The sequence below is a fragment of the Lontra canadensis genome, unplaced genomic scaffold, assembly GCF_010015895.1.
Source record: "Lontra canadensis isolate GAN:19392208 unplaced genomic scaffold, GSC_riverotter_1.0 scaffold25, whole genome shotgun sequence".
Classification (NCBI taxonomy): domain Eukaryota; kingdom Metazoa; phylum Chordata; class Mammalia; order Carnivora; family Mustelidae; genus Lontra; species Lontra canadensis.
The window spans coordinates 21,139,719-21,167,354 of record NW_022631019.1 but is presented as its reverse complement, the minus strand read 5'-3'; the positions used below and the strand labels follow the sequence as shown (position 1 = coordinate 21,167,354).

Here is a 27,636-nt window from a genome sequence, read left to right as displayed (position 1 = left end):
AGAATGGAGACCTATTTTCACTGTATATTCTTTTATACCATTTGAATTTTGTACATGTACTATTTATTAAATATAAATATATAACTTTTTAAAAGGATAACCTCTGTCTCCTCCCACTAAAATGCAAATTACTAGGCATAAGAACTTTTCTGTTTTATTTGGTGTGTATCCCTAGTGTCCAAAACAGTGCTCCATAGATCATAGATGCTCAAGAAATATTTGTTGAGCGAATGAATGAAATAAAGTAACTGATCTCACAGCATTGTTGTGAATGTCATCTGAGGCTGCTACAGCTCCGGGGGCAGGGAGCGGGGGGAGTTACTAATGTATTAAAATTATCCATTAATCCAGATTTACCAATGACCTTATGTTACCAGACCTAATCAAATGAAAACAAACAAAAAACCTGTATTCTGGTTCAATTTTTCTATCCATTTAACCTCAAACAAGGAAGTTTAACTGTATTAGAAATAACCATATCGGGGCACCTGCGTGGCTCAGTGGGTTAAAGCCTCTGCCTTCAGCTCAGGTCATGATTCCAGGGTCCTGGGATCAAGCCCTGAATGGGGCTCTCTGCTCAGCAGGGAGCCTGCTTCCCTTCCTCTCTCTCTGCCTGCCTCTCTGCCTACTTATGATCTGTCAATAAAATAAATAAAATCTTTAAAAATAAAAAAAAGAAATAACCATATCTAAACAGAAATGTTTCAATTATTAACTATTACTTTTGTTAACACCAATTGTAAGAAGAAGAACCCAAATTTTGAGTTCCTATGCTTTTCCATGTAAGAGATACAGGCTGGCATATTGCTAATGAAGACATTCAGGTTCACTGCAAGCTAGCTCAGGGTTGAATGCAATAGAGAGACTAAAAAAGTTAATCACTTGGGAGTTTTTAAAATTATTAAAGTTAAGCTTTAGTCAGTGACTGTTTCTAGAATAGAATACATATAATTACTAATACCTTATGGAGAATATTTAGTGGGGAAAAAAAAGGTGGCTGGAAAAGTTCTTTAAAAAAATCTTAACATTAAAATTTCTTCCTTTTAACTCAGCAACACGTCAGTGACATTCCCACCAAAGTGCATAACCTGAATATTCATGGGCCATGAAAAAAATCAGACACACTCAAAGTGACCACTTAAAAAATAACTATCTGGACTCTTCAAAACTATCAATGTTATAAAATACGCTAGGGGTGCCTGGGTGGTTCAGTCGTTAAGTGTCTGCCTTCAGCTCAGGTCATGATCCCAGAGTCCCGGGATCAAACCCCATGCTGGGCTTCCCACTCAGTAGGAAGCCTGCTTCTCCCTCTCCCACTCCCCCTGCTTGTGTTCTCTCTCTTGCTGTGTCTCTCTCTGTCAAATAAATAAATAGAATTTTTAAATTAAATAAATAAATAACTTTAAAGACTCAGGAAGTGTTCCAGATCAAAAAAAGCTAAAGAGATGTGCCAACTAAATGCAAAATATCATCATAGATTTTCTTTCGTTATACAGAAAATTATTTGGACAACTGATAAGGTCTGTAGGTTACAGTGTTGCTTCGATGTTAATTTCCTGCTTTTAATAACTGTGTTACAGCTATATAAGAAAATTCCTACTTTTAGGATATTTTAGGGGTGGAGAGGGGTAGAGAAGGTAAAGGACTTCTTGCTTTTGTTCTGCACTATTCCAGAAAGAGGTAGAAGTGGATAGCCACACTGAGTAGGGGAGATCTCTCTTATTCACAGCCAAGGGAATTAAGCTGGGAGGAGAGAGAGAGAGAGATTGATAAACCTCCCAAGGAGATTCAAATGAATAAATGGGTCTGAGGGAAATTTCAGAAAAACAGCAAAAGCAATACTATCTATGAATATAGATATGGGTATATAAGAAATAAATAAATAAAAACATGGACTAAATCACCCCAAATTCATGAAAATAGACTTCTTTGGCTAGGGAGAAAAGAAGACAGGACTAGGAGGAAAACAAAAAAGACAAAACTTACCAGTACTGTCCTATTTTAAGTTGAAAGTGTTAACACATGTTGATTCTGGGTGATGTGTACATGGGTTATTTGTTAAATTAGCCTCCACACTTTTCTGTGTGTTTTTAATATGGAAAAAATCCTTCTAGTGAATATAAATTTCAATTTTAGATGTTCATTTTTTTGTTCTACTTCTAAGAATTTACCTATAGGAACAAATATGTGTATGCACTTATATGTTATATGAGTGAACCTGAACTTATATAAATGTTCACTGTAACCTTGTTTGTAATAGCAAACTATTAAGAATAACCCAAAATGTCCATCAAAAGGACTGTTTATATATATACTGTGCTACAACTATGTAATCAAGAAAATTTTTAAACAAAATAAATTTACATGTGTTGATATGAAGAATACTCCAAATTATGTTAAATAAAAAATATTTGTTGCATATTTATATTAAATACCTATTATACCTATTTAATCTATTTATGTAAAATATACATAGTAAAATACAATATGCATGTAAAACATATGTATTAAATACATATTTATATTATAATATGTGTCTGTCTATGTACACTCAGAACATCTCTGGAAAGAACCCAAGGAATTAAAGGATGGGGTAGAAGGGTGATTTACCTTACATTAGGTTCATCAGTATCTTTTAATTTTATTCCACATATTTATATCACCTACTTAAACAAATTTTTAACTATATATAGCATACACAACGCATAGGTAATATAATGCAATATATAATATATAACAATGTATAATAGTCCCCCCCTTATCCATGGTTTCACTTTCCCATGGTCAACCACAATCTGGAGGCAGATGATCCTCTTCACCTAAGACTAAGCCACAATGCCTGCATCATTCACCTCCCTTCATCTCATCACACAGTCATTTTATCACATCACATTATCACAAGAAGGGTGAGTACAGGCCAATAAGATATTCTGAGAGAGAGAGACCACATTTTATTACAGTATATTGTTATAACTGTTCTATTTTATTATAAGTTATTGTTGTTAATCTCTTACTGTGCTTAATTTATAAATTAAGCTTTAACAAGATACACACGTATAAGAAAAAACACAGTATATATAGGGTTTGGTACTATCTACAATTTCAGGCATCCACTGGGGGACCTGGAACATATCTCCTAAGGGGGGGGGCAAGAATCCTATGCAGCATGATTCTATTTTTGAAAGGCAAAACTTATATATGCCTAGAAAAAATCTTGTAGCTTATACCAACTTAACAGTGATTGTATCTAGAGGATAGAATTTACGGGCCTTTTACTTTCTCCATGATATATTTCCATAATGTTTAAATTTTTCACAATGGGTTTATATGATGTGTGTGAAGAAAAATAGTTTTTTAAAAAGACAAAATTCTTCTCTTTGGCTTAATGAAATGTTTACATTTTGATTCCTTAATTCAGTTTGTGCTACAGACGAGGTTTTCCTTTCCCATGTTACAGAAAGGGTTTTTATTATTTTGTAAATTTTTTTTTAAAGATTTTATTTATTTATTTGACAGACAGAGATCACAAGTAGGCTGAGAGGCAGGCAGAGAGAGAGAGGAGGAAACAGGCTCCCCGCCGAGCAGAGAGCCTGATGCAGGGCTCGATCCCAGGACCCTGGGATCATGACCTGAGCCGAAGGCAGAGCCTTAACCCACTGAGCCACCCAGGCGCCCCTGTAAATTTTTTTAAAATGACAAACACTGGTTCTTTTTCTTAGCAAGATTTTTTCCCATAGCCAGAGATATAATCTACTAGATATTCTTCTCCACTCATCATAAATTCTGCTTTAACTTTTCTCCCTAACCAGTCTTCTTGTATAATCATTTGTTCCTAAGTAATATTGAATATTAAAAGAATTTTCATTGACAGGGATCTGGAGTTATGTTTTTCTTGTCATGCTTCAAATATTCCAAAAATGTATTGCTCTTACTTACATTTTACCTTGTTTTTTATTTTTTTAATTTTTTTTAATTATTTATTTGTTTGTTTGTTTGTTTGCTCTGACTTGCATTTTAAAACAACATATTATAGTATGGAAAGCTGCCAGTCCAAAGGAGTATTTTGCCTTTCTATCTCAAGGAATATAAATTATAAATAGGGTCTAAAAGAAAACATTTCACTACAGCAAGCTTGTTAAGAAACAAATGAAAAATAAAATCTGTTTTCAGGTGATAGAGCTAAAACTTACTAACCCTGATAAATAACCTTTAGTGCAGTTCCTGAAAATTTCCTTAAAAATAAACCAAACCAAAAAGACATTTAGTTTTAAACAAGAGAAAAAGAATCTCTACCCCTTAGCTAGCCCTTTGGGCCTAGAGCTACAAAATACTAATCTGCACTTTATTCGACCTAGAAATACTTGTCTCAGGAGAGCAGTCTGAGCAGGGGTACAACAGTAATATATACCAGAGGGCTTGGCGTTAGGAGAAAAGTCACAACGTCAGAGGGCCATTGGCAAGGAATTCTCATTTTTCTACTAACAGAAGAACTAGTTGGAAGAAGATTGTTGAAAATGGACAAAAAGAACTACAGAGAAGAAAACATGAAGAAGCTTAGAATGCAACTGTCCACAACAATTTAAAAGGACCAAGACCAGGCAGCAAACTCCTTTGAGAACTGACTCCCATATCCTTTTTCTCTTCTCATTTTTGTTCTTCTCAAACATGTTTTTCTCAACCATTCCAATCTTCCCCAATTTTGCCTAGTTGTAAAGAAAAAAATACCAAGATCTGCCCTACATCTCAATCGTGTCCACCTTTGCTGTATCTTCTGTCATGGAATCTCCTCCTTCCAAGGGAAGGTTTTATCTCAATTTCAGAGCCACCTGCCATAGCCAGGATTCTAAAGTGACTCATAGCCAGAAAAAGGTGAAAATCATCTGACCTACTAAAAGAAAGAAAGAACTATAAAAAGGGCTATATTCACTTACCACGAACCTGCTTTTTTATTTCTTTGGCAGAATCCAGCCATGTCTGTAAAAAGAAGAAAAGGCATTCACACATAGCTCCAAAACACACAAACCACAGAGTACCACAACAGGATTACTGGCCATTTTCGAATAGATTCTCTAGGTCAAATCAACATTTCTGATATTCTCTGCACTAATTTCACACAGCATAGTAAATGTGAGCAGAGAAACAGGGGGCCAGACGGTTAGGATTGAATCCTACCTCCACTACTTCCTAGCTGAGTCATTTTACACATCTCTGTATCTGTTTTCGCATCTACTAGAGGAAATTAAAATGAGACACTAGTAGTAGTGCCTATCTCATAGGCTTATTGTGAAGATGAAATGAGTTAATATATGCGAATCTTTTAGTAGACGAGAAATGCTAAATAAGCATTTGCTATTTTTATCATTCTATAAAGAGTAGTAGAGATATAACCAGGATTAATAAACATCACCCAGATCTTATTCTTCCCTCCAACTCTGCCCTCCAATCTCATTTAAGTTTTCTATGTCAACACAGCATCTGGTACATGTTTCATACTCAGTTAATATTTACTGGATGAGTGATTATGTTGTTTTCCCTGACTACTCTTGCCCACGCTAATCTCTCCTTTTACTGTTTACCAACCCCACTTAGAGTCTACATGCCATTAGCACAAGGCTCTTCAATTCATGGTGGACCATGAAAAGTCATGGCACTTGGAAAGACCCTCACCATTAACATCTTTTGCAGGCTCCTTGGGAAATGTTTAAAGACAGTAATTCCTAAATTAAATTGTTTAAAATATTTTTATTGATATAAGAGACATAAAGAAACATACCTTAAACATAATTGTATAGATCAATAACTAATCAAAGTGAACACATGAGTTTAACATCATCAGCATCCAGCAACCCCTCTCCTGCTTCCTCCCAATCCCTCTCCATTCCATCTTCCTAAAGGTTTAAAACTGAATTTTAATGATATTTAGAAAAGGAGAGTAGAGTACCCCTCCTCATCCTCTATCAACAAAGACAAAAAGCACAAAGTTACAATTCTATCTGCCCTACCCAAGAAATGAACTTGAATTCCACAATCTTATATTTGATTATATACTACTTTAACTGTTTTTTTAAGGTAGTCATCATAAGAGACAATAAGCATGACAGGGAGGATTAATTCCTTTTTCTGTTCCCTTTCCCCACAATTAACACAGAAGATTAAGATGTGTTAAAAATATACCACTTAATATAAAATTGTTCCTTAGAATAAAAACTAAGCACACATTTGTTTAAGCCCAGTCAGAAAGGCAGTAACCCTCATTTCTCATTATGATTAAAGAACTTTAAGTTGTTGTAGGTCCAAAGGCAAAGGAAGACTTCAAAAGTACCAATTAATAAGTTTCGTGGAAACTCTGAGAATCATCATTTATACCACGCAACCCAGAAGTCTTAACAAAGACTACTTCTTACCACTTTGGAATGAAACATCTCTCACCATAATGAGGCAACTCTATATTTTCCACTATTTTTTAAAGAAATCCCCCAAGGTAACCTGAAGCTGCCAAGTTTCTTACAGGGATTTTTCAGCCTTTCTATGACTCTGGAGCTAGAATTCCCACCAATTTGACATAAAGAGGGCAAACCCAAATTTGTATCAGTTACATGTGACTCCACAGTATAAGTGACCTTACCAAACAAATTACTATGGCCTCAGTATCTAGACCTCCAAATCCAAATAAAAAACAATGTGTACAAGAATAGGTACTTTTTTTTAAGATTTTTTATTTATTTATTGTCAGAGAGAGAGCACAAGCAGGCAGAGTCGCAGGCAGAGGCAGAGAGAGAAATCAGGCTCCCTGCTGGACAAAGAGCCTGATGCGGGACTCGATCCCAGGACCCTGGGATCATGACCTGAGCCGAAGGCAGCGGCTTAACCGACTGAGCCACCCAGTAGTCCCAAGAATAGGTACTTTTATGCTCAATTTAAATGATTCACTTCACAGCATTTTATTTAGCCAACAGACATTTGAGGAGAGACCCCATGTGCTAGGCAATGTAGTTTCAAAAGAGGATTCAAAAATAGTACTTGTCCTCAAGGAGATGTCAGTCTAATGGAAGAGGTGGATAGTGAACAATTGATTCGTTCGTTCTAGGTGTGAAAATGAGGATGATAGTGAGGTGTGAGAGCACTATGAGGAGGGTGTTCTAGGAGCACAGAGGATGTGCACCAAAAATGGACTGGGGATAAGAGACAGTTAGGAAATATTTCTCAAGAGAATATTTGGGAGACCTAAACCCCATCTTCATGGACAAACAAGTTTGCCAGGCAAAACAGAAGAGGGAGTAAATAAAAAGGCACAGGGTATAAGAGAACATAATACTCAGTTGCTACATGTAGGTGAGCATAGCTGGAACACAGAGGTGAGGAGGGGAGATACAAAACGAAGAGAATGGTAAGGGTCAGATCATGGGGGACACAGTATTTCACAGTAAGAAACTTGGACTTTATCAAGTTCCAGACAAGGGGAAGCCACTGAAGGATTTAAAACAAAGGAGTGACATGAATTACAGGAAGCTGGACTGTAGAAAGGAAGACGAAATGAGGGGTTGAGTTGAGAATGATAATTGTGGTACAGAAGAGAATAATGGTTATGGGTACAGGCTTGGAAGGTATACAGTCTTGAGTTCTAATCCTGTCTCAACTTCTCTACCATTTACTAGCTGTGTAACCTTATATAAGATCATCTAAGTCTCATTTTTCTCATATATAAAATTGGGATAAAATTACCCTCCTCAGGGAGCCTGGGTGGCTCAGTTACCCATCCAACTCTTGGTTTCAGCTCAGGTCATGACCTTGGGGTCCTGGAATCGAGCCCCACGCTGAGCTCCCTGCTCAGTGTGGAGTCAGCTTGAGAACTATCTCTGTTCCTCCCTCCACTCACTCTCTCTCTCTCTCTCTCTCTAAAATAAATAAATAAATCCTTTTTTTAAATCTACTTCCCTCACAGAGTTTTTATGGATTAAATTATTTGATGTATATAAAAAGCACATAACCAGCACTCAAGAAATTGTGCTGATACTGATCATCTAAACGACCTGAGAGGATGAAGTCCATGGTACAGAAAAGAAAGATGTGCATTAAAAGACATATACCAGAATGTCTTAGCAGCAGTATTCTTAAGAGCCCAAACTATATACAAGCCAAACAGCCATCAATAGTAGAATACATAAAGTGTGGTAGAGTCAAACAATGAACTTTTACACAGACATGAGAAGGAATGTTCTATTGCTACTCACAACATGGATGAATCTCAAAAACACAACACTGAACAAAAGAAGCCAGACCTAAAAGAATATATGCATGGTTTCATTTTTACAACACAGTTTAAAAAGCTAACTTTTTAAAGTTAGTAAAAAGTTAGGCAAAGCTAACTTGTGGTGATAGATGTCAGGAAGACATTTGTTACTTTTAATGCGTAGGGTGGGAGTAGTGACGGTTAGGGGATGGAGGGAGGGGCTGGGAAGGGGCACAAAAGGGGATTCTGGAGTCCTGGCAATATCTATTTTCTTAACCTTCTGGGTATTTACACAGATGTGTTCACTTTGTAAAAATTCTTTGAAATACGCACGTATGATTTACACACTTTCCTGTATTATGTTATGCTAATAAGCAGTGAAGAACTAGAGATAGTTATATGTAAACTAATTTCTCAAGAGAAATTAGTTTTGAAGGAGAGGTGAAAGAGAGGGTTATACCTAAGGGAAAGAGATCAGAATTAACTTATAAAATAACAAAATATTGAGAGGACAAAAGTTATAGAATTCTTATCTTATTAGGGATCTTTTTTTTAAAGATTTTATTTATATATTTGAGAGAGAGAGCATGAGAGAGAGAGAAAGCACGCATGAGCAGGGAGGCCAAGGAAGGACTCGATCCCAGGACCCTGGGATCATGACCTGGGTGGAAGGCAGGCACTTAACAGACTGAACCGCCCAGATGTCCTCTTATTAGGGATCTTAAGACGTCCCCAAAATATCAATTCTGGATAATTTTCTATTTGAATACTTTCAGTTGCAAGGATTCCTTTTATTTTTTTTTTAAGGATTCCTTTTTTTTCTTTAAGATTTTATTTATTTATTTGACAGAGAGAGAAGGATCACAAGTAGGCAGAGAGGTAGGCAGAGGGAGAGGGGGGAGCAGGCTCCCTGCTGAGCAGAGAACCTGATGTGGGGCTCAATCCCAGGACCCTGAGATCATGACCTGAGCCGAAGGCAGAGGCTTAACCCACTGAGCCACCCAGGCACTCCTAAGGATTCCCTTTTAAGGGTCTGTTTTGCTGATCATTTCTTGTGAGTTAAATAAATTAACATTTATTTACTTACTTATTAAATTAACATCTTAAACAGAACTTATGTTTGTGCTTTAAAAGGTATCACATTCCTTCTTGAGCTTAAAAAAAAGTTTCTAGGGCTGCCTGGGTGACTCAGTCGTTAAGCCTCTGCATTCAGCTCAGGTCATACTCCCAGGGTCCTGGGATCGAACCTCACATCAGGCTCTCTGCTCTGCAGGAGGCCTGCTTCTCCCTCTCCCATTACCCCTGCTTGTGTTCCCTCTCTCACTGTGTCTCTTTCTGTCAAATTAAAAAAAAAAAAAAAACTTAAAAAAAAAACTTAAAAAAAAAAAAAGTTTCTGAATAATAGAGCTGAATAACAGTATTAGCCGGATATAGATCTCCATTCATCCAACTGAAAAATTACAGGTCTCCCATTTACTCTCCTACTTTAAAACACCTTCTCGCTTGTTGTCTCTTTCATCTGGAATACTCTATCCCAATTTCTCCATCTGGAATATTCCCGACTATCTCTTATAATTCAGATCTTACATTACCTTCACAGAAAAACCTTTCTTTGTGGGTGCCCATCTTACTGCTGCCCCCTCGTCAGCCTGGGAGCTCCCTGAGCAAAGAAACTACATGTTTTACAGCTCTGCCTGGCACAAGGCACATGCTGTCTACTCAATACATGTTTGATGGATAAATGAATAAACAAACGAAAAATGCTACCAAGATATAAGCAGTGTCATATAAGTAAGTAAAATGAATAGAACTTTTCTATCTTTTGCGGCAATTATAACCTTAGGTTATAAAGGGTTTTTTTGTCGTTGTTTTTTTAAAGATTTTTACTTATTTGACAGACAGAGATCACAAGTAGGCAGAGAGGCAGGCAGAGAGAGAGAAGGAAGCAGGCTCCCTGCTGAGCAGAGAGCCCAACGTGGGGCTCGATTCCAGGACCCTGAGGATCATGACCTGAGCCGAAGGCAGAGGCTTAACCCACTGAGCCACCCAGGCACCCCACGTTATAAAGTTTTAAGAAAAAACCCTAAGAAAGAACATGCTCTGAGTTGGCCATCAGCTACCTTTATCTGGATGCCCTAAAACCCTGCACATACATATAAGTGATCTAGACACATCCTTGTCTTTTGAGGTAAAAGACTTATCTATAAGCTCCACAAATCTGTCTTCCTTAACTTGAGGAACAACCATTGTTTATGCTTCTGTTAGGATGTTGACTTCAAATCACTGCTCCAAGATGTTTATAGAAACTCAATAGCGCAGTAATTCTAGATCTGACTCTAAGTGTTAAAAAAAAAAAAGCCACATTTAAATCCACTAGAGATGTCAAACCAAATTTTCAGAGCAAAAGACAAGATCCCAAATACATCCTCCTACTCTCCAAGTGTGTTTATAAAATTCATTTTAGTCTTTCTGATTTACCAGACAATAAAGACACAATCATTATTGTACTTGCCTTCAAAACTACTCATGAATCAATTTAAAACAATGCATTCTTTCAGATGACTATAAGTTAAATGCCTCACACTATTAATTTAATATTCACTCAAATGGTGTTTGCTATTTGCCTTTGCAAGGTAAAAGACCCTCCTGGCTATGACTGATGATCTGCTCAGAGTTGAAAATTTGACTCCTAAGGTAAGAAAATCTATCCACACAGAAAATGGAAGAAAAGAGAAAGAAGACCATATGCCATTGAATTGAATGAACTCCTCATTTAAAATTCTCAGTATTGGGGTACCTGGGTGGCTCAGTGGGTTAAAGCCTCTGCCTTCAGCTCAGGTCATGATCCCAGGGTCCTGGGATGAAGCCCTACATCGGACTCCCTGTTCAGCAGGGAGCCTGCTTCCCCCTCTCTCTCTCTGCCTGCCTCTCTGCCTACTTGTGATCTCTGTCAAATAAATAAATAAAATCTTTAAAAAAATAAAATTCTTAGTATTTACCAAAAGAGCTCAAGATTTTTGCTTAGGGAGGGAATTTGGAGGGGGTGGGGGAGGAAGTAATGTGGGTGACATTTCTCCAAGGAAAAAAATCCTTGATTCATTCATAAACAACAAAGCAGGAATAAAATGTAGGAATCAACTATTTAACTCATCATATAACTTTGATTCATAGTGGTAATAAATGTCTCATAGGGCTATAGAAGTTTGCTTCTAACTGCTTTTTCTTTTCTCCAGTCAGACTGTCTGGCAACAGGCTTATTATTGTGCAGCCAATAAGGAAAGAGCAAGTAAGCCATGCCCTGTGAGGAAAAAGTCAATTCGATTAACTTTCCTCCCTTCTAAGGTACCCAACTGCATACAAACAAAACGCAAAGATCCAGAAGTTCATTTTTGGTTTGTTTTGTTTGTTAAATATTTTATTTATTTATTTGACAGAGAGAGAGATTGAGCACAAGTAGGGGAAGCAGCAGGCAGAGGGAGACGGAGAAGCAGGCTCCCCACCGAGCAGGGAGCCTAATGCAGGGCCCAATTCAGGGCTTGATCCCAGGACCCCAGAATCATGACCCAAGCCGAAAGCAGCCTCTTAACAAGTGACCCACCCAGGTGCCCCTAACCAGAAGTTCTTAAGGAGAGAACTTACAAACACAAAGGATAAATCTTTACACACAAAAGAAGACAACAGACAACAGACTGGGACTGGAAAGAGGACAGTCATCTCCGTGTGTATTACGGTTCGCATTTTTCCCCTTAAAATTCGAGAAATGTTAAAAAGAAAACCATAAGCCCAAAATTGGCATCACTTAGGTTAAGGCCCCAAGTCAGTAAACCAAGACCTAATATCTAACCTAACTACAGTTTCAACCACCAAGAAATGTAATCTTTAACTAATCAACATGGACATTTTCTGGTCAGCACTAAGATGTTTACTAACAGACTCTTTCTGTTCCTCCTGGAGGGGGACCTTGGCTTCGACAGGGGAGTCTTTGTTAATAATTTCGTCTTTTCCATTCCCTCTCTACCTTAAAAAACTTTTCCTCTAGGCCCTCAGAGCTCCCCTCTACTTGCTAGGTGGCACACTGCCCAATTCATGAAATGATGACTAAGGCCAATTAGGTCTTTAATATTTACTTGGTTGAATTTTTGTAATAGAACAGGAACTAATTCTGCAGCTAGGAAACAAAATCAGAGAAACAAAGACAAAATGAATAAAAAGCTGAAGAAGAAATCATGTAGGAAGAGGCAAGAAGCAAGGAATTTCAGGAGGGAATGGACTGTGTAGCTGGGAGGAAGCCACGCTGCCTTTATAGGCTTCCGTCTTCTCATCTCTGAAATGAGGGGACTGAGCCCCAGGAGATGTCCTAACTCTAGTATCCTTTGTGTTTTCAGAATCACAGAAAATTTGGATAAATGACTAACGAACATGAATGGCTTTACACATTAAATCATTTCGTGAATCTCTGTATAATTCTAAAGAGCATATCTGGAAATGTGGCTTATTGACAGTGGATATGCGTAGGTAATGGTGACTACAATGAAATCAAATAGTGTGACAGGCGCAGCAATTCCTTGGTGTCCAAGGCATGTCAGTGGCTGCAGAAGCCACTGCAGGAGGGCCCTTCCACAGGTCCCCCTCCACCCTCCACACTGGGGATAAAATTAAGCAACAAGAAGGAAGCAGTTCAGGGCACCTGGGTGGCTCAGTGGGTTAAGCCTTCAGCTCAGGGCATGATCTCAGGGTCCTGGGATCAAGCCCCACTTCGGGCTCTCTGCTAGGCAGGAAACCTGTTTCCCCCTCTCTCTCTGCCTGCCTCTCTGCTTGTGATCTCTCTCTGTCAAATAAATAAATAAAATCTTAAAAAAAAAAAAAAGAAGAAGAAGAAGGAAGCAGTTCACACAGCATCAGTGGACTGGGACTAAACCAAGACCGGGGCCCTACAGCCCAATCTCCATTAGCCTGATAATCGCCAGTGTTGCCTACCTCCCTCTGGGTTCCTGGCCCAGCAGGATGCTGGGCCGAGATGAGGAGTCCGCAGCTAGAGACACCGATCCTGGTCCCACTGGCAAGGAACCAATAACCAAGAAAGGAGCACCCCACCAGGGCTCACTGCAGAAACCCAGTTGGTTCTAGGGCCTGACAGTTCTGCAGGGCGCCTTCCTTGCACCGCCAGCAGCCCCGGCCCAGTGCCGGCACTAATGCTGTGGCTGTGACAAGGCCTTCTCTTACCAGACCAAGTGGCCATGTACTGGCTGGTACACACCGGCGCCTGCCCCCTCTGTGTCCCAATCACCCCAAGACCTTCTGCTATCCCTCCAAGCTTGCAGCCCTCGGCCACACACACCATGCCACCAATGTCCACCCCTATCCTTGTCCACACTGCTCCAAGACTTTTTCATTCCCCTCCAGATTGGCTGCACAAAGCCTGTGTCATGACCCCCGATGGCACCAGGCAACCAGGCCACAGCCCACCATCGCTGCTCCAAGCTGCACCTAGGCCTTTGACCAAAGATGCATCCTGCTGGTTCATGAAGGCAGCCAGCAACAGGCTGACACTGAGGCAACATGAGCGAGCCCTCCCCTTAGCTCATGGTCCCCTCTGCCACCAGCTTGGGTAAATAAAGAAAAGGTGGCATTTCTAAGCTGGGCTGGCAAGAAGATTGGCTCCATCTGGGCTTGAACTTACAAGGCTGAGGAACTCTTTCCTCACCTGTTTTGGGGAGGGGAAGATGTCACTCACAGAGAGTTAGCACTGGGCTCCAAACCATGGACTTGGAGCTGTGGTTCCAAAGCAAGTCCTGACTCCAGTTTTCCCCTCCTCTTCATATGGCAAAAGTAAAAAGTCTGCTACCATTGTAGTTTGGTGAGGAGTGTGGGGAAACAGGGTCTCTCCTTACTGTTTTAAGTTAAACTGGATCCTCCATTTTGGGAAGGAAGGAAAGAAGGAAGGGAGGAATGGAGGAAGGAAGACAGTAAGATTCTACTAGCTTAATTCTACAAAGGGAAGGTCACATAAAAGATCATGAATCAGAATGGCTCTGGCCTACTCCATAGCAGCACTGGGAGCCAGAAGACAAATAGAGCAATGCCATCAAAATTAAGATGGCAAATAACTTCAAGTGTAAAATTCTATACCCAACCAAACTAATAATCAAATGGAGGTAAATAAAGACATTTTTCAGACATATAATATCTCAAAAAGATAATGTCTCGCATGCCATTTCTCAGAAGAAGCATTCTATCAAAACATAAGGAAAAGCTAGGACAAAGGAAATTGGAGAAACATCACATGAATGAGGCAAATCAAATCTTCAGGATGATGGTGACAGAAATACCAGGGACAGTTACGCATGAGCAGAGAGAGCAACTCATCCATAATGAATAAGTATGACTCAAGAGACAGCATATTGAAGAAGGACTGTCATCACCAAGATAGCTTTTGCTACTATAATGGCCTTTTAACCTGACAATGCTAAGGTAAGTCTTCTCCAAATTCATTTTTGTACAATATTTGCTTGGCAAGTTCCTACTTTCGCTTCTATGCCCTACTTCCTGAATCAGCCCAAAGACCCTTATTTTAATCCAAAGAAAAACTCAAAGAAAATATTGACCTATTTCTCAGAGTTGGAGGTTGGTCACAATGAATTTAGAAGCAGAAAATACAGAACAGTTCATTACCTCTGATCATGTTCCTATTGGATATCCTGTAAGAACATGGACCCTACTACAAACCTAACAAATGCCTTGAATATGATATTTCCCATTCACTTGCCCAATGACTTCCCCAAAAGGCGCTCTTAGCAACTATCAGGGAATTTGAAACTAGATTATGATTCCAAAACAACAGCTTTTCTCTTATAGAAGTATTTTATCGAAGAGGGATAATAATGCCATTTTTTACACAGCCGGGTTTATACTTTGCTATTCAGCTTTTATATTAGCCACTTTTAATTCACTTTACACATAAGTATTTAAATGAATATAAATAAAGGAATTAAATATTTGCTTATAAAGATTTTGAAAAGTATTATAAAGGAAATAAAACCTGCTGACGGGACAAGTATGATGGGACCAACAATAGTGAAAAGTTATCAATGCAACTGAAAGTTTTTGTAGCAATGTGGGCCCTAGAAGCTCAGCTTCAAGGGGAAAAGAATTTCCTCTCCTGAATGTCTAGATGAATGTGCTAGCTTCTCAAAATGTAACTATGTGTGGTTCATAGAAATTATTTCCAGTTATATTAAGTACTCAGTGATTTTACCAACATGCCAAATTCAAGCATTCCCAATTATTCTCAAATCAACCTTGGATTTTTCTTTTTTCTTTTTTCTTTTCTTTTCTTTCTTTCTTTCTTTTTTTTTTTGCACCCATAGTGTAAAAAGACTGAACTTTATCTCACTGAGCTTATATACATAAAATACTTTTCAGAGTATTTTCCTTGATTCATTGGAGAATTTCTGAGCTCACAGCTGCTGAATGTTCTTCACTGTAGTTTGGGGGATATTATTTTGTTTTTTAATTACCTTCAATCTTCCCTTATTAATAGAACTTAGAGACTTAAGTACAAGTTGGTTTGAGCCTTTAAGGACAAAGATCAAGTCCTTAAAGAATAATATTAACCTAGTGCTGGTAGACATAGTTCTTCTGCTTAAACCAACAGTCACTCACATAGAAGGACAAACTATTGTAAACTACTAGGTAACTACTAGTATATTTTACAAATAGAGTTCATTTAGGCAAAGGGAAATTCCATGTCGTCTAGCTTGCATTCTCTAACTCAAAAAATCCAAACTACAGAGTCTGCGGTTGTTAAAGGCTGCTGCCCCTCAACTTTTCTTAATAAATTTAAGTTACCTTAAATAATCAACAAAACCAATTCAGATTAATCTCCTTCTCTGTTCCTCACTCCCTGTGTTTAGCCAGGCTCCTAGTTTCTCCAACGCCATTCTCTTAATTCTAGGCATTTTTACAAGCCATTCTTTCTCCACATCACTTGCCCATTTAATCCTTCAGTTCTTGGCTCAAGCGTCGCCTCCCCAGAAAAGACTTCCCTGGCCATACCCTGTCATGACATCTTGTATTTCCTCTTGTGTAACACTCATCACGCTAAATTCCAAGTTCCAAAGGGCTGGGACCATGTCTATTTTATCCACAGCCCTATCCATATCATTTAGGATAGCATCTGCAAAGACTTGTTAAGCTGCACTAAAGTTTTTATCACTAGATTTTAAGCTAAATATTTATGATTTTCAGTAAATTGGCTTAGGAAATAATTCAAATTTTCTGAAGTAAATACCTAACTTTTAACCTTTCCTTCTTCCTCCATGTTCTCACACTTTCTTTTACTTCTTTCGAAAGTTAACTACTGGTTTCCCTTTGGGCTAGAAGAAAATGTCAGATTCATTGCAGGACTGTTTCAATAATATATTTCAAATTATACGTTTCAAATTAGAATATGTTTCAAACAATAACATGTTTCAAATTATAACTATATATCATAATTATCTTATAATATTGATAATCATCCATTCAACAAGTATTTATTATGAACCTATCAGATACAATATTAATTACATAATATATGAAGTTATTGGTATCTACTTGCTAATCAGGACATCATAGCTCTCTACTTGCCCTGTCCTTTAAAAAGATAGTACAGTAGATACTCTCTCTCAATGATGAAAGAACACATCAGTAATGGTCTTTTCTTTAAAATGTTCTAGAGGGAAAATCTGAGAAACAAGAATAGGCAAGAATAACTCTTAAATATATTTCATCTTGGAGAGGCAGGCATAAATACACTTAACAACAATAAAAGAATTTAAACAAGTATTTTGACAGTCTCCTCACCTTAGAGTTTGCATTATCCCAAATGGCTAGACCAAAGTAGTCCTCTTCCAAAAGATTGAGGTGCTCACACACTCGTTTAAGCAAATCTTGCCCCTTTGCATGTTTCTGCAAAGACAAACATATTCTGAGGTTTCCTCTTATTCTTGTGTTTATCATCAAATAAAAAATGTTACTTCCCAATTTCCTCTTTTATCCTTGGTTACCACCACTTTTCAGATGGTTTATATGGTAGAAGTAGAACAATATGGGTTATAAAAATCCTGTTTCTTAATTTGTCATCTTAAATATGCAGCACACTTATAGTGGCTTGGAAATAGTGCTAGAAGTCAAGGCAAAATTTTACCTTCCCTTCATCAACCATTCCCGGCCTCCATCTTAAACATCACAATCTTTATTTTTGGTGCAGTATTTCCTGAAGTTTGCTATGGGCTGCTGTCAACATGACCACCTAAATTCACTGACTCTAATGTCAACACTGACAGTTAATTGTGACTATGGAAATCATTCAGACTTGCAGCCGTTCTCAGACCAAATGCCCCAAGAGAATGAGCTATGTCTCAGCTCCTTGCTGAAAAACGCATGAAGTCTAGATACCCTACGGACATTACCACTTGCGGTGGCTTTTTTAGTTGTGCTATGAATCATTTTCTAAGGTTTCTTTACCAAGAAAATAAAACCACTGCCAAATTTGGGTACTAATATTCCTACTTAGCCTAACTTAGAGGCTAAAATAGGACAGTCAAAAGTCCTGGCTCCTCCATTTACAACCTAGATCAACTCTATTAATAATTCTGAACATTAGCTTTCTTATATGTAAAACTGTAAGACTATTTATATCTATCGTACCTAATGGAATTGTTGAAAAAAATCAAACATGCCAATGACCTCTGAGAAATATATTTTTTAAAATACTTCAAAAAAGTTAGAAATCATTTTTGACACACACACATCCTCTCCATGAGCAGTTATTTTTAATGACTTAATAATTCATATAGCTATTAATTCATTTTCAGATTAATTCATCTATTGTAATCATTTTCTTCATTTTTTTCTCTCTTATGTTTTCACTCCAAATGACAGAATTGATTTGGGGAATCTTCATGTACAGGCCCCTACTCCCTTATTTATAATTCCAAAATCCAGAAGCTCTAAAAAGTAAAATTTTAGGCTTTTCGGGTGGGGGGGGCAGATTCCAAAATTCATTTGAAGGCAAATTCTGACCTGAACTATTACGAGGCTATTTATGGTCTTTATGTACCTGTCTTAGAATGAATCCTGGTCCTGCCACACACCCTGCTGTGTGTGTTATGAAATATGCAGCCAAAGTATTTACTGCCTTTCTAAAACCAAAGTATTTTGAATTCTGAAACATATCTGCCCCCAAATGTTTCAGGTAAAAAGAACCCAGATCTGGACATTGGTCGAAATGGGAAGAATGTGTGAAATAGCTTTTCCCATCTCTCAACTAGGTAGTGGAGAGAAGCAGAAAGAACAGACCACAGGTCCTTGGTTAACAGGATAGCAGCTATTTTCAAAGTGCAATACTGTATTTTTCTTGATTTCTTTTTTAAAACTTGGAGAGGGAATGTCTATTGATAGATACAGGGTGATATTTTAGACTATTACTGCTTTGATAGATTTACATTTGCATATAAATAATTCAAAATTAATTACCTAAAATACAAATATATGTGAACTATATATGTTTTATCAATAAAGGCTATTATTAGTAATAATCACATTGCTTAATATCAATCATATCATAACTGATAATTACTCTCCAGTTAAAAAAAATGATTAGTAGATTTTTAGGGATTTTAACTTGTCTTGAAAGAGCAAAAAATAACCAAGTAACACATTTTTATTCAATCCTGACTCTATCACTTATTTTTTCAGAAAACAATAAAGTATTCTAAAAAATGGCATTACTTGACTTAAATTTTTTATATCCTATTTCATAGTGCTAAAGAAATGGATTGAATAAACCAGGGCTTATTACAGTTTACATCTGGGACAGCAGAAATGACCAGCCAGTAACTTTTTCACAAATATAATTATGAGGATAGCTAGACTTAATATCAGAAATCAAGGCTACCTGGGAAATCTAGTCATGGCAGGTCACTCTATAAATAATAACCAATTGTTTTTAAACAAAATTGTTTTGGATTATAAAAGTAACACATGGTTGATTGACAAGTTTTGGCAGATATAGACAAAACTGGAGAAGAAAGTAAGACTCAGTAATAATCGTTCCAGACCTCCACTTCCAGAAAATCCCTATTAACATTTCAGTCCCTGGAAATAGTCACTAGAACTACTTACTCAACCCTACCAAAGAATAGGTAAGAATTAGGACTATGGAAATTAAAATGCCCTCACCTCCACAACACATTCATAAACTGTGTCATCCAACAAAGAAACCTTGCAATGCATGTTTCTGTGTCTTCTGATGGATTTCTGGGAAGCTTTTAATTCTCTTTCTGCTTTTGACTCAGGACTTTCTTCTTTTACTTCTATTTTAGAGCACTCTTCAAGGTCTCCTCCTTCCTTAGTTTCAAAGTCTGGATCTTCTCTGTGTTCTTCCTGAGCGGGCTGCATAACCATGACACCAAGTCAGTAATAAACACATTTCACAAAATATGCTGTGTACATTTTAATAACTATAATAATGCTACCAATGAATGTGGTGAATTAGAAAAACTGTTAAAACAAATATAAGTGATACTAAGACTAAATAAATTATCTATAAAAGATATTATGAGGGGCACCTGGGTGGCTCAGTCATTAAGTGGCTGCCTTCGGCTCAGGTCATGATCCCAGAGTCCTGTGATCCAGCCCCGCATCTGGCTCCCTGCTCAGAGGGAAGCCTGCTTCTCCCTCACCCACTTCTGCTGCTTCTGTTCCCTTTCTCACTATGTCTCTGTCAAACAAATAAATAAAATCTTAAAAAAAAAAAAAAAAAGATATTATAATCTCCTAAAAGATCTATACACTATGCTATCCTCAAAACTTCTCAGGTAGAATCCATCTTTCAAATCAACAAATGAAGTTTTCAGGCGTATATATGGCTCTCAGCATTATATATTCTTCCTGACTATGCCATTATATATATTTTAAAGATTTTATTTATTTATTTTTCAGAGAGAGAAAGAGCACAAGCATGGAGAACAGAAGGCGGAGGGAGAAGCAGGCTCCCCACTAAGCAAGGAGCCCCATGCGGGACTCGATCCCAAGACCCTGGGATGGTAACCTGAGCTGAAGGCAGACACCTAACTGACTGAGCCACTCAGGCATCCCACCATTATATATTATTAAAGTTTATCAAAACCTTACCATCTCTGCCCTATGCTCTACAATTTTAGCAAGGTACCTTTATGAAGTATAAAATGAGATGTGATTTATCACATATTCTAAATCTTATGAATGGCTAAGAGAGAGTCTTGGGACCAATTTTAGAGCATAAAACAACATATAAACTAGGCTAACAAATGTAACTACCAGTCAACTCTTTTCTACCTTTTATCAATCATGCCCAATGGGAAGAAGATTCTAAGAAGCAAGAGACATTGAAATCTGGGTTTCCTAAGGTTATCATGAAGTCATCCCAAAGTTTTATAGGTAAGTGAAACAACATTTTGACACATACTTTCTTACTTCCAACATAATAAAACTGCTGAAAGATTCTTAACTAAACCTCATTAAATCTTTTCTTTCAGAATATAAGGTTGACATAAAGGAAAAAGGACTTAATTATTTAGCTCCTGAATTAGATATCAGAGGTGGTCTAAAAGGCTCCTTCCCATCCTTTATGACCCTTTTTTTTTTAAGATTTTTTTAAATTTATTTATTTGACAGAGATCACAAGTAGGCAAAGAGGCAGGCAGAGAGAGAGGGAGGAAGCAGGCTCCCCGCCGAGCAGAGAGACCGATGCGGGGCTCGATCCCAGGACCCTGAGATCATGACCTGAGCCGAAGGCAGAGGCTTTAACCCACTGAGCCACCCAGGTGCCCCCTTTGTGACCCTTTTAAATGTGACCTCTTCAAAGAGTCCTTCAACTGGCTATCTTACCTATCATATCCCCAGTCTGCTATTCATGTCAGTACCCTGTTTATTGCTTTCTTAAAATTTCTTATAATAAATACTTTGTATTTACTAATTTTTTGTCTCTTCCATTAGACTATAAAATGTCATCAAGAATAGGGATTATGATTGTTTTATAACAACAACACTATATAACAATTAAAATCGGTCAGTTACTATTCTAAAAGCATTATTTATATGAACTCACTTTATCGTCATTATATCCTACACCTCAAACTAATATAACACTGCATGTTAACTACATTGGAATTAAAATTTTTTAAAAAGAAATTAAGTTTATGATATGAAAAAAGTAAAAACATGGGCCGCCTGGGTGGCTCAGTGGGTTAAGCCACTGCCTTCGGCTCAGGTCATGATCTCAGGGTCCTGGGATCGAGTCCCACATCGAGCTCTCTGCTCGGCAGGGAGCCTGCTTCCCTCTCTCTCTCTCTCTCTCTCTGCCTGCCTCTCCGTCTAATTGTGATGTCTCTCTGTCAAATAAATAAATAAAATCTTTAAAAAAAAAAAAAAGTAAAAACAACCCAATTGCAAAAAAAAAAAAAAAATAGGCTAAGGGGATCAAGAATACTTATCATGATGAACACTGAGTAATGTATAGAATTGTTAGCTCACTATATTATACATCAGAAACTGATATAACACTGTATGTTGATGATACTGGAATTAAAATTAAAAAACAAAAAAGAAAAGAGAGAAAGAAACTGAAGCCCGAGAAGTTAAAGTAACTCATCCAGCATCATTCAGTTAATAAGTTACATACCAGTCTGCCTCCAGAACTCATGATCTTAAACCTCTTTGTCATATTGTACCAATTATATCCAGCTTAGGGTCTGGCACACATAGTAGGTTTTCAATAAATATGTGTTGAATGAATAAATAAACAGTAAAAACTGACATGGCTTCTGAAAAATCCAAGGTACCAGACATAAAGACTGGTACAGTCCTATGATGCAAACTTACTTTTTAAAAATCTGGATAGAAAAGGACCACTCAAGTGAAACTCTATCACACATATAGAAATATGGTTAAACAAAGATGGGATTGGGAGGGAGACAAACCACAAGTGACTCTTAATCTCACAAAACAAACTGAGGGTTGATGCGGGGAGGGGGGTTGGGAGTGGGGGGTAGGGTTATGGACATTGGGGAGGGTATGTGCTATGGTGAGTGCTGTCAAGTGTGTAAACCTGGCAGTTCACAGACCTGTACCCCTGGGGATAAAAATATATGTTTATAAAAAATAAAATATAAAAAAAAAAAAATGTCTGTCAGGGGCGCCCGGGTGGCTCAGCGGGTTAAAGCCTCTGTCTTTGGCTCAGGTCATGATCCCAGGATCCTGGGATGGAGCCCAACATCCTGGGATGGAGCCCAACATCGGGCTCTCTGCCCAGCAGGGAGCCTGCTTCCTTTCTTCTCTCTCTGCCTGCCTCTCTGCCTACTTGTGATCTCTGTCAAATAAATAAATAAAATCTTTAAAAAAAAATAAAAACGTCTGTCATTCTCAAAAAAAAAAAAAAAAAAGGAAATACAGTTAAACAAATAAACCCTTACCTACAAGGTTCTGATCCACAAGGTTTTGATGAAAATTACTGGCTTCTAAAAAGCATGCTCACTATCCTTCAAAAATAAAAACCCCTTTAAAATAGCTTTTAATTTGTTTTAAGGCTAAAAACAAGTGGGATTCCTAGAAAATAGTTTCAGTTATACTGCTAATACTTTCGAATATTTTTTTGGACAGATAAATTCCCAACCCATGTTTTGTATGTGCTATACATGTGTTGTTAAATTCTAATGTGCATCAAATTACCCAGCAATCTCTGTTAAAATACAGATTCTGATTCAGCAAGTCTGGAGTAGAGCCCGAGATTCTGCATTTCCAACAAGCTCCCGTGCTGCTGACCCAATGATCACTCTTAATAGCAAAGCATAACTGTGACACAATTAAGGCCCCAAGCTACTGTATATTACAGTAGTAGGTGATATATCAAAGGTGATATAAAGGGCTAGCCTTCCTTATCTATAACTAACACTCTGGTAATACGATCTGGTTGGAGAAAACAATAACAATAAGGCAGGCATGGCTCAAACCTAGGACATACCTCTGGATAGCTTGAATCTACTACATAGCTTTTTTGAGGACTTTCATAAAAGGACCCACATTTGCAGATAAACTGTCCCACTCCTAAGAAATCCAACAAAATGAACTTTAAACCACCTCACCTTTTCCCACCTCTCATTAAAAATCTTGGACTTGCAGAATGGCTAAAATTAACAAGTCAGGTGTTGGTGAGGATGCACAGGAAGGGGAACTTTCCTACACTGTTGGTGGGAATGCAAGCTGGTGCAGCCACTCTGGAAAACAGCATGGAGGGTCCTCAAAAGGTTGAAAACAGAGTTACCCTATGACCCAGAAATCGCATTACTGGGTATTTACACTAAAGATACAAATGTAGTGATCCAAAGGGGCATGTGCACCCAAATGTTTATAGCAGCAATGTCCGCAAAAGCCAAACTATGGAAAGAACCTAGATGTCCATCAACAGATGAGTGGATAAAGAAGATGTGGCATGGGCTGCCTGGGTGGCTCAGTGGGTTAAGCCTCTGCCTTCAGCTCAGCTCATGATCTCAGGGTCCTGGGATGGAGTCCCACATCGGGCTCTCTGCTAGGCAGGGAGCCTGCTTCCTCCTCTCTCTCTCTCTACTTGTGATCTCTCTCTGTCAAATAAATAAAATCTTTAAAAAAAAAAAAAAGAAGAAGAAGATGTGGCATACATATATACAATAGAATACTATGCAGCCATCAAAAGAAATGAAATCTTGCCATTTGCAATGACGTGGGTGGAACTAGAGGGTATTATGCTAAGCAAAGTAAGTCAGTCAGAGAAAGACAATTATCATATGATCTCTCTGATATGAGGAACTTGAGACACAGGGCAGGGAGTCATGGGGGGTAGGGAGTCAAAAATGAAACAAGATGGGACCAGGGAGGGAGACAAACCATAAAAGACTCTTAATCTCAGGAAACAAACTGAGGGTTGCTGAGGGGGTGGGGGGTGATGGACATTGGGGAGGGTATGTGCTATGGTGAGTGCGGTGAAGTGTGTAAGACTAATGATTCACAGACCTGTACCCCTGAAGCAAATAATACATCATATGTTCATTAAAAAAATCTTGGACTTGTTCTATTATCACAGCTAATTGATATATAGGCTGAAAAAACCCATTTGATAAATACTTCTTTCATTTTGTTTTCTTTGCTCTATAAAATGTAAATATAAAAGTATAGAGTGCATCTTCTAAAAAGTCAAGTTTCCATTGATTACTTGGGTAATTTTTTCACAACAGAAATTCCAAAGCTTCATGTTATTTATTCTTATCAATGCCTAAGTCAACTGGTTAGTAAAAAATCATGGCAAATGTTATTAAGTGAAAAATACAGTCAATACAGTCTTCATCACACACCTCCCTCATTCATACATCCTTACCTGTGTTTCTGCACTGCTTAATGAATGAAGATCCAAGGATGGGTCTGTTTTGAGTTCAGGTTCAGGAGCTGCAATTGGGGCTTTTAAAATGATCTCTTCATCAAGACCCGTTCCAAATTCTATCTCTTTCTGACCTCCTTCACATTTCTCTTTAGCTGACTCTACGTCTTTGCCTTCTTCCTCAGAAACCTGAGACTTAGGCCTTTTGAGAAATGAGGAGAACAGCCGTGACAGGCCCCTGTTTTCTGATGTCCGCTCCTTGTTCTTGGTTAAGTCTTCATGTGTAGGAGTATCTCCATTAGATGTTTTCAGCTTCTGCTCACACTGATTATCTCCCTCAGCTGCCTCCTGAGAAGCCTCCTCAAGCTGAGTTTCTTGTTGGCCTGAATTTGTGGCTCCCTCACCTTCTTCCTTCTGTTGTTGGTGCTGCGAATTTTCAGCTTCAGCCACTAAACTCTTCTCTGTTGTCATGATGTTGCTATTAAAAAGAGAGGAGAACTCTTATAATCAAAACTGATTACTGTAGGCAAAACCCTAAATCATGTCAAGTGTGCCAAAATTAATATATTTAGGTATTGAATCACCCACAGACAGGACTCCAATCCATTAAGCATGAGACCTTCAAATAAAGTACAAAAATATCTCACCTATACATCCCGAATAAATTATTAATGCTGTCACTTGCTAAATATATGCACATGGAGAAATTACCTTACCCCTGAGGCCAACTTAGTGAAATGCATATTTCAAATTCAATGCTCTGACTATACATAGCAAATACCCTTTTATCTTTCCTAAAAAGATCTTATGCTTTTTAGCATGCTTTGAGGGTATCAATGTAATAAAGGTGTAAAGTTTGCAGGAATTATTCTTGCAAACATCTCTATACCCCAAGAAATTATGAGATTAAAAGGTCCCCAACTCTTTATTGTTCTTTTTCTTTATATTTCTTAAAATGCATAGACTTCTCTACTAAGAACAGCAAATGAGAATTCTGATCATTTATCAGAAAACAATGACAAGTATCTGATTAAAATAATCATCAAAAAATCCTTACATTTTCAAGTTATAATACTAAATTACAGTCTCTTGCAGAAGTATCCTTCTTTAAGTTCCTTAAGACCTTTTTTCCTTCTGAATAATATGACTTTCCATGGTCAGCATTTTTAAGAATAGACAGTAAAATTATTACGATAGAGAAAAATGGAAAAATAACAGAAAAATAAAGAAACAAAATGGAGAAGAGAGATTTAGGGGTGCCTGGCCACATCAGGGATGGGCTCAGTCTGTTAAGCATCTACCTTTGGCAGAGGTCTTGATCCCAGGCTCCTGGGATTGAACCCCACATTGGGCTCCCTCATCAGAGGGGAGTCTGCCTCTCCCTCTACTCCCAGCTTGTTCTCTCTCTTGCTATCTCTGTCTCTCTCTCAAATAAATAAATAAAATCTTAAAAAGAAAATAAAGTTTAGAGAAGACAGATTTAGAAAGCAAATGCTGAGTGCAAAAGAGAGAAGGCAGGCATGCTACAGAGCTCACATATTTCAAAACTGTTGGTTTCTAGCCTCTTGATCTCAAAATCCCAGCATTATTAGTCAGGTCTCACAATCATAGCTAAAGAACATTGTCACATCTAGTTTACTAAAGAATAACCAGGGGAACCTGGGAGGCTCAGTTGGTTAAGCGTCTCACTTCAACTCAGATCATGATCTCAGGGTCCTAGGATCAAGCCCCAGAGTTGGGCTCTGTGCTCAGCATGGAGTCTGCTTGTCCCTCTCCCTCTGCTCCTCCCCTTGCTCATGTTCTCTCTCTCTCTAAAATAAATACATAAAATCTTAAAGAAGAAGAAGAAGGAGGAGGAGGAGGAGGACAACCAACACACAAGAAACTTCTGTGACACCAGGAAATAAAGTTGACTATTTATTAATGATCTTACACTTTGATTCACTCCTATACTTAAAAGCACTCCACTCAAAAAGTAGCATTTACATTCTCTTCACATCTGCTTCACGTTATTTAGATGAAGTAATTTTATTTGAATGTTCACAATCCAAATTAATGAGCTATATTTAGCTCATTACTTTCTCAGGCTCTTCACACTTGCTGTACTCTCTACCTATGATGCACTTCTCCTGGCAATTACTTTAAGCAATAAAAATATGAAAATATTTTAAGCAATAAAAAATTCAAAGCACATTTTCTATTCTCATTTACTAAGTCACAAAAATTACTCTATGCTAATAAAATATGCAGTTCAGTCTTTATAAACACTACTTAAAACATTTACCAACCAATCTACATTCTGTTTGTTACCCCTGAGTGAGTTACATTTGTACTTAAATAAAAGAAATAAAATTGTTATCAGTTCCTCCTCATATTAGGAGTAGGCAACTGACTTTTCTAAAAGTCTTCTTCTTTAATCTCTAAGTAATCAAACCACCAGAAAGAAAAGCCAGATATCAAACTACTATTTATTCTAGAAGAATAATGATTTGATTTGATAGCATCAGTTTACTTCATACTTCCTTTCCAAAAATAAAGAGAGGACAGGATGAAAACTTAGCATTATTTACCACGGGTTTCAGATACGACTTTATCATTCACCCTATGGAAAAGCTTCTGAAACCACTTCTGTATTAAAATCTTCCCATATGACAGATTTTGCAGCAAGGTCTCTCATAAAGACCCATTTTTAAAAATTACAAGTCTTTTGTGAAAGTTTTAGCAGATATGAAAACCACTTATGCCCCACTTCAAACAGTCTTTTATTTGCATCCTTCTGTAAACCAAGAGTATTTACCTATTCCTGTGTTTTATAATTTTTTCGTAGAGTTTTAAAAATAGAAAAGATCCTCCAAGGATATTCCTATAATTGCTTTCACATGAAAGGGAGTCTCTAAGAAAGTAGCTGAATGAGTAAAAGTACTCAATTGTTTAAAAAAAAAATACACACAGATGGTAACAATCTCTATGCTATATA

General features: G+C 37.7%; 1 protein-coding gene across 20 annotated transcripts in view; it reads right to left on the bottom strand.

Moving 5' to 3' along the window:
- The window catches only part of EPB41 (erythrocyte membrane protein band 4.1), a 188,472-nt gene that overhangs the window by 77,475 nt on the left and 83,361 nt on the right, over positions 1–27,636 (bottom strand). For 19 of the 20 annotated variants that reach the window (XM_032863966.1, XM_032863969.1, XM_032863971.1 and 16 more), the window contains exons 2-5: positions 24,660–25,137; positions 19,454–19,666; positions 17,075–17,179; positions 4,932–4,974 (exon numbers count right to left, since the gene is read on the bottom strand). In XM_032863966.1, the coding sequence (XP_032719857.1) occupies positions 4,932–4,974; positions 17,075–17,179; positions 19,454–19,666; positions 24,660–25,130 (832 nt within the window). In that variant the 5' untranslated portion in view covers positions 25,131–25,137. The remainder of the gene's footprint in view (positions 1–4,931; positions 4,975–17,074; positions 17,180–19,453; positions 19,667–24,659; positions 25,138–27,636) is intronic. The other variant, XM_032863960.1, reaches the window with a different exon arrangement.